The sequence below is a fragment of the Maylandia zebra genome, linkage group LG14 (genome assembly GCF_041146795.1).
Source record: "Maylandia zebra isolate NMK-2024a linkage group LG14, Mzebra_GT3a, whole genome shotgun sequence".
Lineage (NCBI taxonomy): Eukaryota > Metazoa > Chordata > Actinopteri > Cichliformes > Cichlidae > Maylandia > Maylandia zebra.
The window spans coordinates 25,594,558-25,609,745 of NC_135180.1; the positions used below are offsets into that span (position 1 = coordinate 25,594,558).

General features: G+C 39.1%; 2 protein-coding genes across 2 annotated transcripts; both read left to right on the plus strand.

Annotated features, from left to right (window-relative positions):
- Positions 1–2,904: 2,904 nt before the first annotated feature.
- Positions 2,905–4,071, plus strand: LOC143421984 (extracellular calcium-sensing receptor-like). The gene is made up of 5 exons (XM_076892038.1): positions 2,905–2,913; positions 3,155–3,430; positions 3,674–3,887; positions 3,921–3,998; positions 4,058–4,071. Exons 1-5 carry the CDS (start codon positions 2,905–2,907, stop codon positions 4,069–4,071), a joined length of 591 nt encoding a protein of 196 aa, XP_076748153.1.
- Positions 4,072–4,315: 244 nt separating this feature from the next.
- LOC101469700 (extracellular calcium-sensing receptor-like) lies at positions 4,316–6,722 on the plus strand. The gene is made up of 4 exons (XM_076892039.1): positions 4,316–4,468; positions 4,621–4,858; positions 5,034–5,144; positions 5,809–6,722. Exons 1-4 carry the CDS (start codon positions 4,316–4,318, stop codon positions 6,720–6,722), a joined length of 1,416 nt encoding a protein of 471 aa, XP_076748154.1.
- The last annotated feature ends 8,466 nt before the right edge of the window (positions 6,723–15,188 follow it).

Genomic DNA, 15,188 nt, shown 5'->3' on the forward strand with positions numbered 1-15,188 from the left:
TCACTTTCAAAACTGAATGCAGTAAAATGGAATTTTAATGTTATTATTATTTTTACATAATTGGGTCATCATCCTTTCAGAATATAAATAAGCTGCCAGCAGGATATAGTCCATTGATACTGGCTTTGTAGAAACTGCTTCTTCTTTCTGATGCATTTTCATTACTTACTTTGTAATTTACTCAAACAAAAAAAAAAAACATACCAAGTGACTGATAGCTAAAGGTTATTGAGTCATTCACACATTCATCATGACGTGCTTTTATTTTGTTCTGTCAAACTCTGGAAATTTGTTATTTGAATGACATGCCACTGCAGATAAAATTAGTAAGAGTATGTATTATTCTGTAACCTGTTCATTCTCCATATCAAGAGGCCTCCAACCACTGTTGAATTTTAGTGTGCAGCACAGTCTTGATTACAGTAGTTGCTTTGCTTTGTCCATGTATGCGTTTTATGCATGATTCTCAAAGAGCAGCTACACATAGATACATGGCTAATGAAATCAGAAAAGTTTAACTTTTTTCTCTTAAATTAATGATAATAGCAATAACAGTTAAGCTCTTCCTTGATATAAGATCAGAACAAAATACAGTCCCAAACGCATAGAAATAGCTGCGTTTTCAAAAATACCCATGTAGGTGTGGACACAGCGTAAAAGAGTTAGTAGTTTATTTTATTACTGTAATTTATTGCAGATTACTTGTACAGTGGAACCCCAACTTACGAATACCCCATTTAGCGAAAAATTCAAGTTACGAAGGCACTTAACGGCAATATTTCTGCCCGTGTTACGGCAAAATGCCCGCGTAACGAAATCCGCTGGCTCTGATTGGCTGAGCCCAGAATGCCTGCAGTTAGCAATTAGCCTATAGCCTATCGTTCACTCAAAAGGCGCAATGGGTGCTTCGACTTATGAACATTTTCGACTTACGAAAGACCCTCAGGAACGAATTAATTTCGTAAGTCAGGGTTCCACTGTATAATATATGGTACTCTATACGATGAGATATTAGAGTAAATACAAAAACAGTAAATATACAAAAAAATTCTGCTGGTGTAAAATGTCTAAAAAACCTCTAAACTGCTAATCATTTACTGTTGCCTTTCTGCTGGCAACAGAATCAGTCTCCCAAGTAGATTGGGAGACAGATTCTAGCTAATTAAGGTGGACATTAAACTCTAAAAAGCTGTCATACTGCCCCTAGTAGCAGCAATAGATTTAATTTTAAGAACAAAAACACGAGGATATGCAGTTCATTTTCAACTTCTGTCTAATAAGCAACGAGTGATTTTAATTATTTATTTATTGTTGGCTAACTGAACTGAAATGAAATCCACTTGTTAGCCATAATGCATAGTTTTGAAGAGTCAATTATAAATGAAGACTTTGTGGAGGAGAGCCTGTTTGCGTGGGTGCACCAGTGGTTCACCGGACCAACAGGCTAAAGTCAGATTAGATTTTTCCTCACTAGATCAGTATACAGACCAAGCTGGCAGAGCAGATGTCTGTAAGATGCGACCAACAATATTTTATGCGAATAAAATGCTGCTCATCAAAAAACATGATAACTGGTCAGTTTACAGAGTAAGCAGAAAGTATCAAGTAGTGTAACAAATGGCTTTATCATAGGAGTAAGTAACATACTGTGCTACTCAAAAGTAACACGTAATGTATAATACATTACTGTTTTTGAGTAATGACCGCAGCACTGATTGCAAACTGGTTGTAAATTGATTTGATGTGCTTGGGTACTCATCGCACATCTGCACTGCCAGCTGATTGTGCTGCTTGGCCTTTCCACGCGGCCTGACGAGGAAAAGTCAAACACAGAGGGGACAGTGTCAACTTCAGCTTGTGGGTCTGGTGAACCACCGATGCAACTGACTTAAACACACACTTATCCACCTAACTGTCATTTGCAAAGTGATCTACAATCCCAAGCATTATGGCCCACAGGTGGATTACCTTATTTCAGTGGGAATCAATTTAACAATTAAAAAACAACCAACCTAGTGACATCAGGTTCTGTACGGGCACAAGATGGCGCTACACCTGTTGTAAAAACTTAAAACACTTATTTCCTAAACTACACTTCAAATGTCAAATCCTCCCTACTGTAAATTTCCCTTAGCATTTCATGTCATCTTTAATTTAGTATCAGACTGTTGACAGATCTTAATATCACATCTATGCATCACAGATGTGAAAGTGGAAGTTAATGGATTACTGTAACTTGTTGTATAAAGCTCTAAGAAGAGTGTATAAGAGTAATGTATAAAAAAGTAAAGTTTCCAGTGCATCCAGTTCTTTCCTTATTAAGCAGGTGCTTTCTAAGAAAGTAATTTTATGACCTTTGTTACCACTTTGGAAAAGGATACTGCATGTTTAACATTTGAATACATTTTAATGCATATTTATTTCTAATAAATTGTTTTTTGCACTGTTACTTCTTATTTAAGCCCTGTGTGATGTGTATGTCCTTGTTTTACATACATAAACTTACATTTAAATGCAAATTTGGGCATGATTCTCCTTTTGCCAGACCTGTACATCTACTGTGAATATACTGCCACTCTTCGATTATGTCTTATGCTGCACCAAAAGGTATAAATACCAGCTTAAGTATTTCATCTTCATTATAGTACTTTTAATGCTACTAAGTGGTTTGGCTCAAGAAATGACACCAACACAGAAATGGCCAGAGCAGGGATGGGCATTTCTACAACTGTTGTTGGTGGCATCTGTCTCTCATGCTGAGGAGCCAGTGTGCAGGCAGAGAGGAGATCCTGAGAACCCACTGCTATCTAAGAATGGGGATATTATACTGGGGGGGATGTTCTCTTTTCATACAAGCTGGAAAGACAGAAGAGATTCCTACATGAACCAACCTCTGCCACTACAATGTACCAGGTAAATGACACATTACAAATCAATTTGCATTTAAAGAATCTTTTGGGAATCATTACAGACAAAAAGGTATTTTCATTTGTTTTAGTTATTTAAATTCCTTTCATTAAATGTTTTAATTTGAAATGTTTTTGTTTTGTATTTTGAGATTTATCCAGATTATTTGTGTCTGTTTTAAGGAACACAATGAAATGCAAATTAATCATAATTGTCTCAATTAAGTTTAAATTTCAGAGATTTGCAGTTTGCCCAGGCTATGCTTTTTGCCATTGAGGAGATTAATAACAGTACAGACCTACTGCCAGGACTCTCTGTGGGCTATAAAATCTATGATACTTGTGGATCTGTTGCCAGAAGTGTAGGAGTTACACTAGCTTTGGCTAATGGTAATGAAAATGTGTCTGTACCATCCAAGACCTCATGTACAAAACCTGCATATGTGCAGGCCATTATAGGAGAGACCTCTTCTTCTCCAACCATAGCAGTAGCTACTGTTATTGGACCTTTTTTTGTACCCGTGGTTGGTATTTCATATATAGAACCTATTTTATCATCTTTGAATACTTTTTTAAAAAAAAAAATTTTTTAGATCAATCATTTTGCCTGGTACATTTTATGTACTCAGTATAAGTATTGAGTAGAACTGTAATTTTAATATTTTTACTATATTTTTTCCATTAAATTTAAATGTTTTATTTTTAACACTTTCATCTTTTTTCATTCTTTGTCTTTTTCATTCATAAGTTTTCATTTTTAATTCTAGATCAGTCACTTTGCTACATGTGCTTGTCTTAGTGACAAAACCAAGTACCCATCCTTCCTCAGAACAATACCCAGTGACTACTACCAGAGCAGAGCCCTGGCCCATTTGGTCAAGTACTTTAGGTGGACTTGGGTTGGAGCTATCAGATCCAATAATGATTATGGAAATAATGGCATGGCCACATTCACAGAAACTGCACAGCAGCTGGGCGTCTGTCTGGAGTATTCTGTATCTTTTTTTAGAACAGATCCATATGCCAAAATACAAAGGATACTTGACATAATAAAGGCTTCAACCTCCAGGGTGATTGTTGCATTCCTTTCCCGTGCAGATTTGAATGTCCTGCTACCTGAGTTTTCATACCATAACTTGTCTGGTTATCAGTGGATAGGCAGTGAGTCTTGGATATTTGATTCACAAACAGCAGAAATGGACATACATCACATACTGAATGGTTCCATTGGTCTTTCCATTCCTAAAGCACATATTACTGGCCTGAGAGAGTTCATACTGGATGAGAAGCCATTGAAATCATCAAATAATGAACTGTTCACTGAGGTCTGGGAGACACTATTTAGCTGTAAGTTCAAGGAGTTGAAGTCATCAGCAGACATTCAGAGAGAGTGTACCGGACATGAAGATATGACTGGAGTTCAAAATAGCTTCATTGACATGTCTCTCATGCCTCTCTTTAACAATGTCTACAAAGGAGTGTATGCAGTGGCCCATGCACTTCACAATATCCTCAGTTGTAATAAAACATGTAACAAAACTGTGCAGCTAGATCCCTTCATGGTGAGCTTTTTAGTAGCTTAAAATACAGTTTTCACATTAAGTTGTTAATTAAAAATGTTATCTAAAAAAATGAATTCTTATATATATATTTTAACCAGTCGGTATGTAATATCTATGTCATGCAATGAATTGAGTTATGACATACTTCTTAGGTTCTGCAACACATACAGAAGATCCATTTCACAACAAAGGAAGGAGATGAGGTTCACTTTAACGAGAATGGAGATCCAGCAGCAAAGTATGACATTATAAACTGGCAGCCAAGAGAAAATGGTACTGTGGAGTTTGTCACAGTTGGCCTCTATGATGTATCATTAACTACAGAGAAACAGCTAAAACTGCAAAACAAGTCTTTAATTTGGGCAAGAAACTCAAAGCAGGTAAGCTATCGTACAATTCCTTTTTATGTTCTTGTTTCTTTGTTCAAAATATGTAATTAATTATGTTTCACAATATTTTGATGCTTCAAAATACATTGTTCTACAGAGAACATCATATGGACATTTTTCTTTGTCAAAGTCCATACACGGTTAAATACTGTTGATCATGCAGGTGCCTGTGTCAGTTTGCAGTGAGAAATGTCGCCCAGGAACACGCAAGGTTCTCCAGAAAGGAAGGCCTGTTTGCTGCTATGACTGTATAAGATGTGCAGAGGGAGAGATCAGCAACATTACAGGTGCAATGATATTTCATTTTAACTTTGGTGCGTTGCAAAGCAAAGTTAAGTGCGTAGGAAGGCCACAGTAACCATATAATAAGTTTGATGTCTGTTTTTGTGGAGACATAATATCATTTAGATTTCGTTGTTGAACTATGTGAAAATAATTAACTGCTTATCACGGAATCGTGAGTAAGGAGATAAAATTAATTTGGACATTATTTTTGATAATTGATAGCATTGGATTTCTGCAAAAAAAATTAATTAAAATTTATATAAATTTTACATATGTCTGCATATGTAAATATAGATAAATAGAGAGAGAGTTTTTATGTTATAACAGGACTTACATGTGGTCTTCGTAAAATTGTGTATGCACTCTGGAAAATATTTAGAATTGCATGTTCATTCATTTAAAGTGCAAAGGAAACGTATGCAACAATCAAAAACAGCAAGTCAATGCACTAGATAGCTACACTGTGCAAACTCACTTAACCACAAAACCGTGAAGCACTGTTTTTTGGTTTTTGTTTTGTTTTTTTGGGAGGGGGGGGGGGGGGGGGGGTGCTCAATAAACATGTTGTTTTTCATCTTGTAACTGTAAATCATCAGTAGAATATTACATGGATGTTTTTGATGCAAATGCAGGCATATGACAATTGTACTAAATATTAATTTCCAGATTCTGTCACCTGTGTGAGATGTCTACCTGAGTTTTGGTCAAATGAAAGAAGAGATGCCTGTATAAAGAAGGAAGCAGTGTTTCTGTCATATGAAGAAATTATGGGAGCACTGCTCACTGCAGTAGCTTTATTTGGGGCATGCATGGCGATTGGTGTGATACTCATTTTCTTCAAATATAGGAAAACTCCTATTGTCAGGGCAAACAACTCTGAACTGAGCTTCCTGCTGCTTTTCTCCTTAATTCTGTGCTTCCTGTGTTCTCTGACCTTCATTGGTCAGCCCTCTGATTGGTCCTGCATGTTCCGACATGTAGCATTTGGCATCACCTTTGTCCTCTGTATCTCTTGTCTTCTGGGAAAAACAATAGTTGTTTTAATGGCCTTCAGAGCTACACGTCCAGGTAGTAATGTTAAAAAATGGTTTGGGCAGACACAGCAGAGACTCTGTGTTACAGCATTCACTCTTATACAAGTTATCATTTGTATCATCTGGTTAACAACTTCTCCTCCTTTTCCATTTAAGAATTTTAAGGAAATTAAAGACAAGATCACTCTGGAGTGTGCTCTAGGCTCAGTTGTGGGCTTTTGGGCTGTGCTTGGTTATATAGGACTTCTGGCTATTTTATGTTTTATTTTTGCATTTTTAGCTCGAAAACTACCCGATAATTTCAACGAAGCCAAGTTTATCACTTTCAGCATGCTGATATTCTCTGTAGTGTGGATTACATTTATCCCAGCATATATTAGCTCTCCTGGAAAGTTCAGTGTTGCTGTAGAAATATTTGCTATACTTGCTTCCAGTTTTGGACTGCTAATTTGCATCTTCATACCTAAATGTTATATTATATTACTGAAACCAGAGAATAATACGAAAAGGAATATGATGGGGAAGAAGGTACCAAATTCACTTTGAATATTGAATGCAGTAAAATGCGATTTACCAAGTGACTGAAGGCTAAAAGTTACGGATGTATATATATTTATTATGATTTTTCTTCATTTATTTCGTTATGGTAAAGTCTGGATTTTCTAATTTAAATTTGAATGACATGGGACTGCAGATAAATTCAGAAAGCATATGTCATCTGCTCAATTTTCCCTTCTTTTTTAAGAGGCTGCCATGTAGAGCCATAGTTGAATTCTAGTATTAATTGCAATGTAACTTGATTAGTATGTTTTGCTTTCAGAAATGCTGTTTCTGCATGATTCATAGACAGCAGCTACATTCATGAGATACGTGTCAAATGAAATAAGGAAAGTTAACCCTTTCTTCCTTTTATTATATATGGGATAAAACAATAAAAGCCAAGCTTTTTCTTGGTATTGGATCAGAAAACAAATGCTATATGGTACCTTACATGATGATAACTAGCTGTTCTCAGCACATTATTTAACCGTTTTAAACACAAATTACTGTAAACAAAAAATTAATACAATTGATTGATTTACTGTTAACTTCTTTGTTTTTCTATGTTAATGCCTCATTTAGACACATTGCTGAACAAGAAAAAATGTAATTTTATGCAAGCCAGAATTTTTTTTCTTTCTTCTGTTAGATACACGTATTTTTACTCTTACATAATTTTATGTTAATTTTTATATTTGCACATTTTCATTCTCATATGTATACATTTTAACATTGATGTACAGGGTAAAACAATGGTGTACTTGGTTTCTAGTCATAACAACACCACGCATATGAAAAAAACAAAAACTTAGGCTCATCGTGCTGGAGCTAGACATTCCAAGTAAAGAGCAACTGTTCATAAACCGAGCGCCCAAGCCGCTTGGCTGATTCAGCGTGTAGGGAACAGTAGAACCAAACCAGGACCCGGATGAGGTCAATGATGCAGTAATAATGGGTGGAAGAAGAAGCAAACGGAAAGGGATTCAATCAGGTAGGGAAGCCAGGAAATCCTGCACCTGCCCAGGGGTGGAGAATCTCCTCCTTGAGCCGTTGTGTGTCACCTGGAGTGTCGCCGGAAAGAACATGGCGTACTGTATCCCCCGCTCCCGCAAAAGCAGCTTCACTGCATCATAGGCCTTTCACTTCTTCAGCACCGCCGTGGAGAAGTCATTGTAGAATGACACCGTTGAGCCATTAAGCTTGAGCCCCCCATCTGAGTCGGTGCACCGCTTCCATGACTCTCTGCTTATCTGTGAAAGAGTGAAAACAAATGAGCAGATTCAGTGTCCTCCGGTAGGCCAACAAGCCGAACGTTCAGTCGTGTGCTGTAGTTTTCTGCTGCATCCAATCTTTCCATGAGAGCGCTGACTTGATTTTCAAGCTCGGTGATCCGGGGCTCGTGAGCAATAGCAACGCTGTCCACAGCTGGCACCCTAGCTTCTGCTTTGTCCAACCTTTTATGTGCTGACTGGAGTTCCACCACGAGCTTAGAAACAGCCTCGGTCAGAGGACTAAGTTTCTCGTCAATTACTTTAACAACATTAGCCGTCATCAAGTTAAAGGCATTGGCAAGGGATGGGTCCAATTCGGCAGTAGGGTCAGAGTCGGAGTGGGCACCATCTTGAGGGGCTTCGATCAGTTCAGACGGAGTGTCTTTCCTTTCTCTATTCGGTCGCTGCTTACCCATCTTGTCAAAAGACTGTGGCCAAAAGTCTTTCAGGGACATAGCCCACAATGTACAGGGTGGGCCATTTATATGGATACACCGTAATAATGGGAATGGTTGGTGATATTAAAGTCCTGTTTGTGGCACATTAGTATATGTGAGGGGGCAAACTCCTCAAGATGGGTGGTGACCATGGTGGCCATTTAGAAGTCGGCCATCTTGGATACAACTTGTTTTTTCAATAGGAAGACGGCCATGTGACACATCAAACTTATTGGTAATGTCACAAGAAAAACAATGGTGTGCTTGGTTTCAACATAACTTTATTCTTTCATGAGTTATTTACAAGTTTCTGACCACTTATAAAATGTGTTCAATGTGCTGTCCATTGTGTTGGTTTGTCAATGCAACCCTCTTCTCTCACTCTTCACACACTGATAGCAACACCGTAGGAGAAATGACAGCACAGGCATCCAGTATCTGTAGTTTCAGGTGCTCTCGTATCTTCACGCCATAGACAATTGCCTTCAGATGACCCCAAAGATAAAAGTCTAAGGGGGTCAGATCGGGAGACCTTGAGCGCCATTCAACTGGCCCACGATGACCAATCCACTTTCCAGGAAACTGTTCATCTAGGAAAGCTCGGACCTGGCACCCATAATGTGGTGGTGCACCATCTTGCTGGAAAAACTCAGGGAATGTGCCAGCTTCAGTGCACAAAGAGGGAAACACATCATCATGTAGCAATTTCAAATATCCAGTGGCCTTGAGGTTTCCATTGATGAAGAATGGATCCACTATCGTTGTACCCCATATACCACACCAAACCATCACTTTTGTTGTTCCAACAGTCTTGGAGGGATCCATCCAATGTGGGTTAGTGTCAGACCAATAGCAGTGGTTTTGTTTGTTAACTTCACCATTCACATAAAAGTTTGCCTCATCACTGAAAAAAATCTTCTGCGTGAACTGAGGGTCCAGTCCAATTTTTGTTTTGCCCATTCTGCAAATTGTCCTACCAGGGGGGATATAACACTGGACCATTTGTGTACTAACATGAAGCATGCCTACAGAGCAACACCCCTCTCTCAACCTGAGACAATCTGACCACCTCTCTCTGCTTATCCCTGCCTACATCCCCCAAAGAGAAAATAGTTCTCTAAGCACCCAGGTCATTAAGACATGGCCAGATGATGCTGTCCTCCAGCTACAGGACTGTTTTGATCTGACAGACTGGTCCATCTTTGAACAGCAGGACATGGAGACCTTCACTAAGTCTGTCAATGGAAGATGCCATCACCCTTCACAGAGCACTGGCCCTTTGGAGAACAGGAAGAGCTACATGAAGATGCTCTTTGTGGACTACAGCTCAGCATTCCACACCACAATCCCAGACATCCTTACCACCAGACTGTACCACCTTCAGAAGACTTTCTAATCAGCCAGCCTCAATCAGTCTGACTCCTCGCCCACTGTCACTCAGCACCAGATCTCCATATTGCTGTATTCACAGCCCCCCACTTTATGCCCTGTACACATTTGACTGTACACCAACCCACGCAGCCAGGGTCATTGTCAAGTATGCCCACAGTGGTTGGGTTCATCTCTCAGAGAGATGAGACAGTGTACAGGTCGGAGGTAGAAAATCGGTCCTGCTGGTGTTTAGAAAATAATTTGAAGCCAGATGCCCTTAAAACAAAAGAACTCATAACGGAGTTCAGGAGGCACAGACAGTCCACTCCTCTCTTATACTTAATGGAGAACGGGTGAAATCTGTCTCCATCTTCAGGTTTCTGGGCAACCACATCTCTGCTGATCTCACCTAGACCCACAACATAAACGCCCTTGTAATGATGACCCAACAGTGGTTGCACTTCCTCGGAGTCCGGAGGAAGAATAACCTGGACCAGAAGCTGCTGCTTGATTGTATATCTCCTGTTTGTTATTTATTTCTGCTGTCTTGCAATTTATATTTTATTCTTGCATATTTGGCATGGAACACACATAATTTCACTGTAAATGTACAATAACAATAAAGGGCTATTCTCTATTCTATTCTACAATAAAATTTAAAACCCTTCTCCTCATTTACAAGGGCTTGAATAATCATGCCCCATCTTATCTTAGAGAACTCATACTGCTGTATCACCCTAACTGAGAATTTCAGTCTTAAACCGAAGGCTACTTGTGGTTCCTAGGATATTTCACTAGCTGGGCCCACATCCTCATTTTAGGTTTGACAGTGCTTTTAGTAAAATGGTAAATGGCCTGTATTTGTATAGCGCTTTACTTAGTCACTATGGACCCCAAAGCGCTTTACACTACATTCAGTCATCCACCCATTCACACACTGGTGATGACAAGCTACATTGTAGCCACAGCTGCCCTGGGGCGCACTGACAGAGGCGAGGCTGCCGGACACTGGCGCCACCAGGTCCTCTGACCACCACCAATAGGCAACAGGTGAAGTGTCTTACCCAAGGACACAACGACCGAGACTGTCAGAGCCGGGGCTCAAACCGGCAACCTTCCGATTACAAGACGAACTGCCTTTCATTTTTCAATGATAAATGCAGAGAAACTGCCAAATCAGTGGTAGAAAAGCTTGATGCTGTGTTTGTGAATGAGGGCTAGAGAAAGATCCTGGCATCCCAGTGCCAGAAGGGTTAACAGCTGCTTTTTGCAAAAAGAAATGCAGAGAAACTGGCAACTCGGTGGCAGGAAGTTTGCTGCATTTTGCGAATGACAGATAGAGAAAGAACCTGGCATCATAATGCCAAAGTTTGCTTCTGCACTTTGCGTAAAGAGGGATGGAAAACATCAAAGCTGACATCCTATGCTTAGCAGAGATAAACAGCATGGAGGAGCAGTAGAGCATGGAACTAGCGACTATTTTCCAGCTGTGCATTAAATGGTTGTGGGGTGCAGGTGCATAGTACTGAGCTTGCCCCTGCTACCTGGTGCTGATGGGTGGGTGGAGCTACAAGGTACGCAGTAGCTTTTGCTTTTGGAGCTGCAATTTTGCTTCTGCACAGAAGAAGACTTTGGACTGATATTTAGTCCGAGGTTAAAAAACTACAAAAGTTAGAATACTGGTGAACAGAAGCAGTTAAAACCGGGCTACAACCCAGTCTGAATCCTTAACGGCAGCATATTCGGAAGACCTTACAGAAGCGTAGGAATGGCATGGCTTCTGGGTCGGGTGCTGATGTCTGTCGGCTTTCGGCTAAGTCACCCGGCCTGTGGGCCAGTTTCAGAGTAACGTGAGTGGAGCTGCGAGCTTTGCTGGTGAGTGATCTTCCTGAATTTCGTGGAGGTGGCCAGTGGCCGGACTTACTTCATAACTGAATTTACTGGAGAGAAGATGACTGAATAGATCAAGCTAACAAAAAATTGCTAAAAAGTTTCCCAGGATGGCAGAGGGCATTCGGTCTCTCTGAACCGCTGCCGTGACATTCAGAGTGTTTGGGTTTCTTGGATCGCCTGAAGGATATCAGATAAAATTATGTTACTCTTTTAAGATAAGCTGTGTTAAAGACCTTCTTAAATGGTATTCACACGAAAATGAGAACCGACAAAAACTAACCTTGTTCACACGAAAAAGAGAACGAACAGCTCGTAGAACTGAGGGTCATATATAGATAAGAAACAGAAGGGGCGTGTTTGGGGGAGTGGTTCTACTCCTGAAATTCAGATAATTTATCTCCAATTAAAAGTAGTATGGGAGGAGCTTTAACGCACTGTTTTTAATTTTGTTGTTCTGTTGTTTATGAATCTTTTTTGTCTTTCAAGTAGTACATGTTTTATATGTGAAAATGTTTTTTGTTAAAAAGTTTCTCTGACCCCTGGATTGCAGAAGCTAATGGAACCGGATGCTTGTTCATCTCTAGCATCATCTAAAACACTCTCTCCTTGAAAACTCTTCTGTGGAAAAAGCGCTTAGCTTGGATCTGGGGACAGACACCCTCTCTACTTTTCAGATAAGGCTTAAGGCTTTCTTTTTTGACACAGCTTACAGTTAGGACTGGATCAGGGGACTCTGAATACACCCTTATGGTATAATAGACTTGGCATCTTATGATACACTAAGCGTTTCTCCTTATCTCACCCCTTTTCACTCACCATGTGTTTAGACCACTCTACATTTAATCACAAGTAGTGTTGTCAAAATTAACATGTTAACGCAAGTTAATCTGCCATCACGGTCAAGGCAATACATTTTTTAAACGCATTTAACGCATCTATTTTTTTGATCTATTGACAGCACTAATTATAAGTTATTATTAATCTCTGGCAGCAAAAACAGATGTGGTAGCATATTTCATCACACACCACACTCAGCTAGACTCTGGGACCTTCATCTCCCTCTGCAAGCTTCAAAACTCTGCCTGCCAAATAAACCATGCATATCCCACTAACCTTCATTTCCTCCTGGATACATTTTGTGTCCCTGCTAATTCCCATCTCCTATGTCCACAATTTACCAGCGCTAGACCACCATGCCACGAGTCTCCCCCAATTGTTTACCTTTGGAGCCTTTACCCCTTCACTTCACCACACCATGCACTTTTTCTTGTTGTTCATGATCTTAAATAAAACTTGTGTGAAACTAACTCAACCTTCTCCATATCTGGTTCTGCAGGCACAGGCCCTCTTGACAGTCATGCCCAATACAATATCCTCTTTGTTAGATAGCAGTGGGTTTTTAGGATCTCCTCTCTGCCTACACACCGGCTCCTCAGCATGAGAGACAGATGCCACCAACAACAGTTCGGAAATCGGAAAGGTAACAGCGGTCACCATGGTGACACTCAGTGCAGTGACCCGCAGGTTAGACAAGTGGCTCCAGCAGATACCAGGAACAATATCTGAGATCTCTGTCCAGAAGAGCACAGTCCTAGGAACAGGAAAGATACTGCGCAGGACCTACAACCTCCCAGTCCTCTTGCGAGAGGATATATAGATATCATTTGTTTTTATTTAAAAAAATGTTTTACTCTGTTAGATCAGCCACTTTGCCACATGCGCTTGTCTCCGTAAAAAAAACACAAGTACCAAAAAGCCAAGACTACTACCAGAACAGAGCGCTGGTCCATTTTATCAAGGAAATAAAGTTTAAAAAAAAATTTCTCTTAATATATTGGTAATAGCAATAACAAGCTCTTCCTTGGAATAGGATCAAAACAAAATATAATATATTGTACTTTACAAGATAAGTTTTTAGTGAAAAAAAATTACAGTAAAAACAAAGATATCTGTTGGTGTCAAATGTCTAAAATACTTCTAAAATGCTGATCATGTACAGTTGCATTTGTGGTGTGTTAGCTGTTCGTCTAGCATTTGGTGCATTGCTGCTGATGCTGAATGGAGTCTGTCTTCCAAGTAAATTGGAATGGAGCTTAACCCTTTAAGACCTACCATAGAACCAAGTCCGCCAGAGCTTATATTAAATTTTTACATGCTGTAGAGCCATTTTTGGGAGCATTTCAAGTTCATATACATCAATAAAACCATTATAGCCTAAAGTTTAATAATATGTATGCATTAAGTGCATAGTACTTACATAAATTGCAAAAAAGTGCAATAAACTACAAAAAAATTGAAAATCCTTTTGGTTTTTTTAACATATATTTCTAGTTAGAGAAATTTAAGAGGCTTATCCCTCAAAACTGTAAATACAAAAAAGTTGCACAAACTAGTTTCCCACCACAGGAAATTTATTTTAAGTGTCTTCATAGTTTTATTTTTGAAATACACGAATTTTCATATACTGCAGGAAAAACGAAAATATTATAATGCAAATTTTCAAAATAACAGCATATGCATCAAAATAAACTATTTCCAGCAGTGCTATATGAACCTTAAGCATCCCAGAAAGGACACAGAAAGTCATAAAGTCAAACATAACTTTTAAAAACACCAGTATAGGCTCATGATGGTAAAAAACTACATTAGTTCACGCTGATGGACGTAGGAAGTGTTATGAACAGCTGATCGGATCGGCAAAGCGTGTTTCTGGAATATTATGTTTTTGTTGCTGCAAGTGCTTTTTATGCAGTTTTTGCAAAGCTTTATGTGGAAGGAAATCGTGACCTAGGACAAGCTGATGGCATAAGATGAATGTACAACTCCTCCAGTTTCATATGCAAAAAAAAATTATTGCGCTAGCTTACGTGTTTGCAGTGCTACCGGCATTTAAAAATAGTTACGCAAAATGGAGCGTGCCCGCTCCGACCGGCTTTAAAGGGTTAAACCACACTTCCAAGACAGCGGTAAATCTATGACAGCTTTTAAAGTAGGGGCCCATGCTGTAAATTTCCATTAGCATTTCATGTCAACTTTAATTTAATATCAGAGTGATGACAGATCTTAACACATCAATGAATCACAGATGTGAATGTGGAATAGATTATTGTAACTTGTGGAATAGAGCTCTAAGACTTCTGTATAGAAATATGATATCTGAAAAATATTGTTTAGTTTATATTTATTTCGAATGCATTGTTTTTTGCACTGTTGCTTCATATTTTGCTTCATGTGTAATGTGTATATCCTTGTTTTACATATATAATAACCTACATTTAAATGCAAATTTGGGCATGATTCGCCTTTTGCCGGACCTGTACATCTACTGGGAATATACTGCCACTATTCGATAACTTCTTATGCTGCACCAGAAGGTATAAATAACAGCTTAAGTATTTCATCTTCATTGCAGTACTCTCATTCCACTAAATGGTTTAGCTCAAGAAATGACATCAACACAGAGATGGCCAGAGCAGGGATGGGCATTTCTGCAACTGTTG

Coding starts and splice junctions, on each gene's coding strand:
- LOC143421984 (XM_076892038.1), top strand. Junction 3,431..3,673: donor GACCTTTTTTTGTACCCGTG/GTTGGTATTTCA, acceptor TTTTAATTCTAG/ATCAGTCACTTTGCTACATG. Junction 3,888..3,920: donor TGCACAGCAGCTGGGCGTCT/GTCTGGAGTATT, acceptor TTTTTAGAACAG/ATCCATATGCCAAAATACAA.
- LOC101469700 (XM_076892039.1), top strand. CDS start 4,316: ATGACTGGAGTTCAAAATAGCTTCATTGACATGTCTCTCATGCCTCTC. Junction 4,859..5,033: donor CTCAAAGCAGGTAAGCTATC/GTACAATTCCTT, acceptor TGCCTGTGTCAG/TTTGCAGTGAGAAATGTCGC. Junction 5,145..5,808: donor AGAGATCAGCAACATTACAG/GTGCAATGATAT, acceptor ATTAATTTCCAG/ATTCTGTCACCTGTGTGAGA.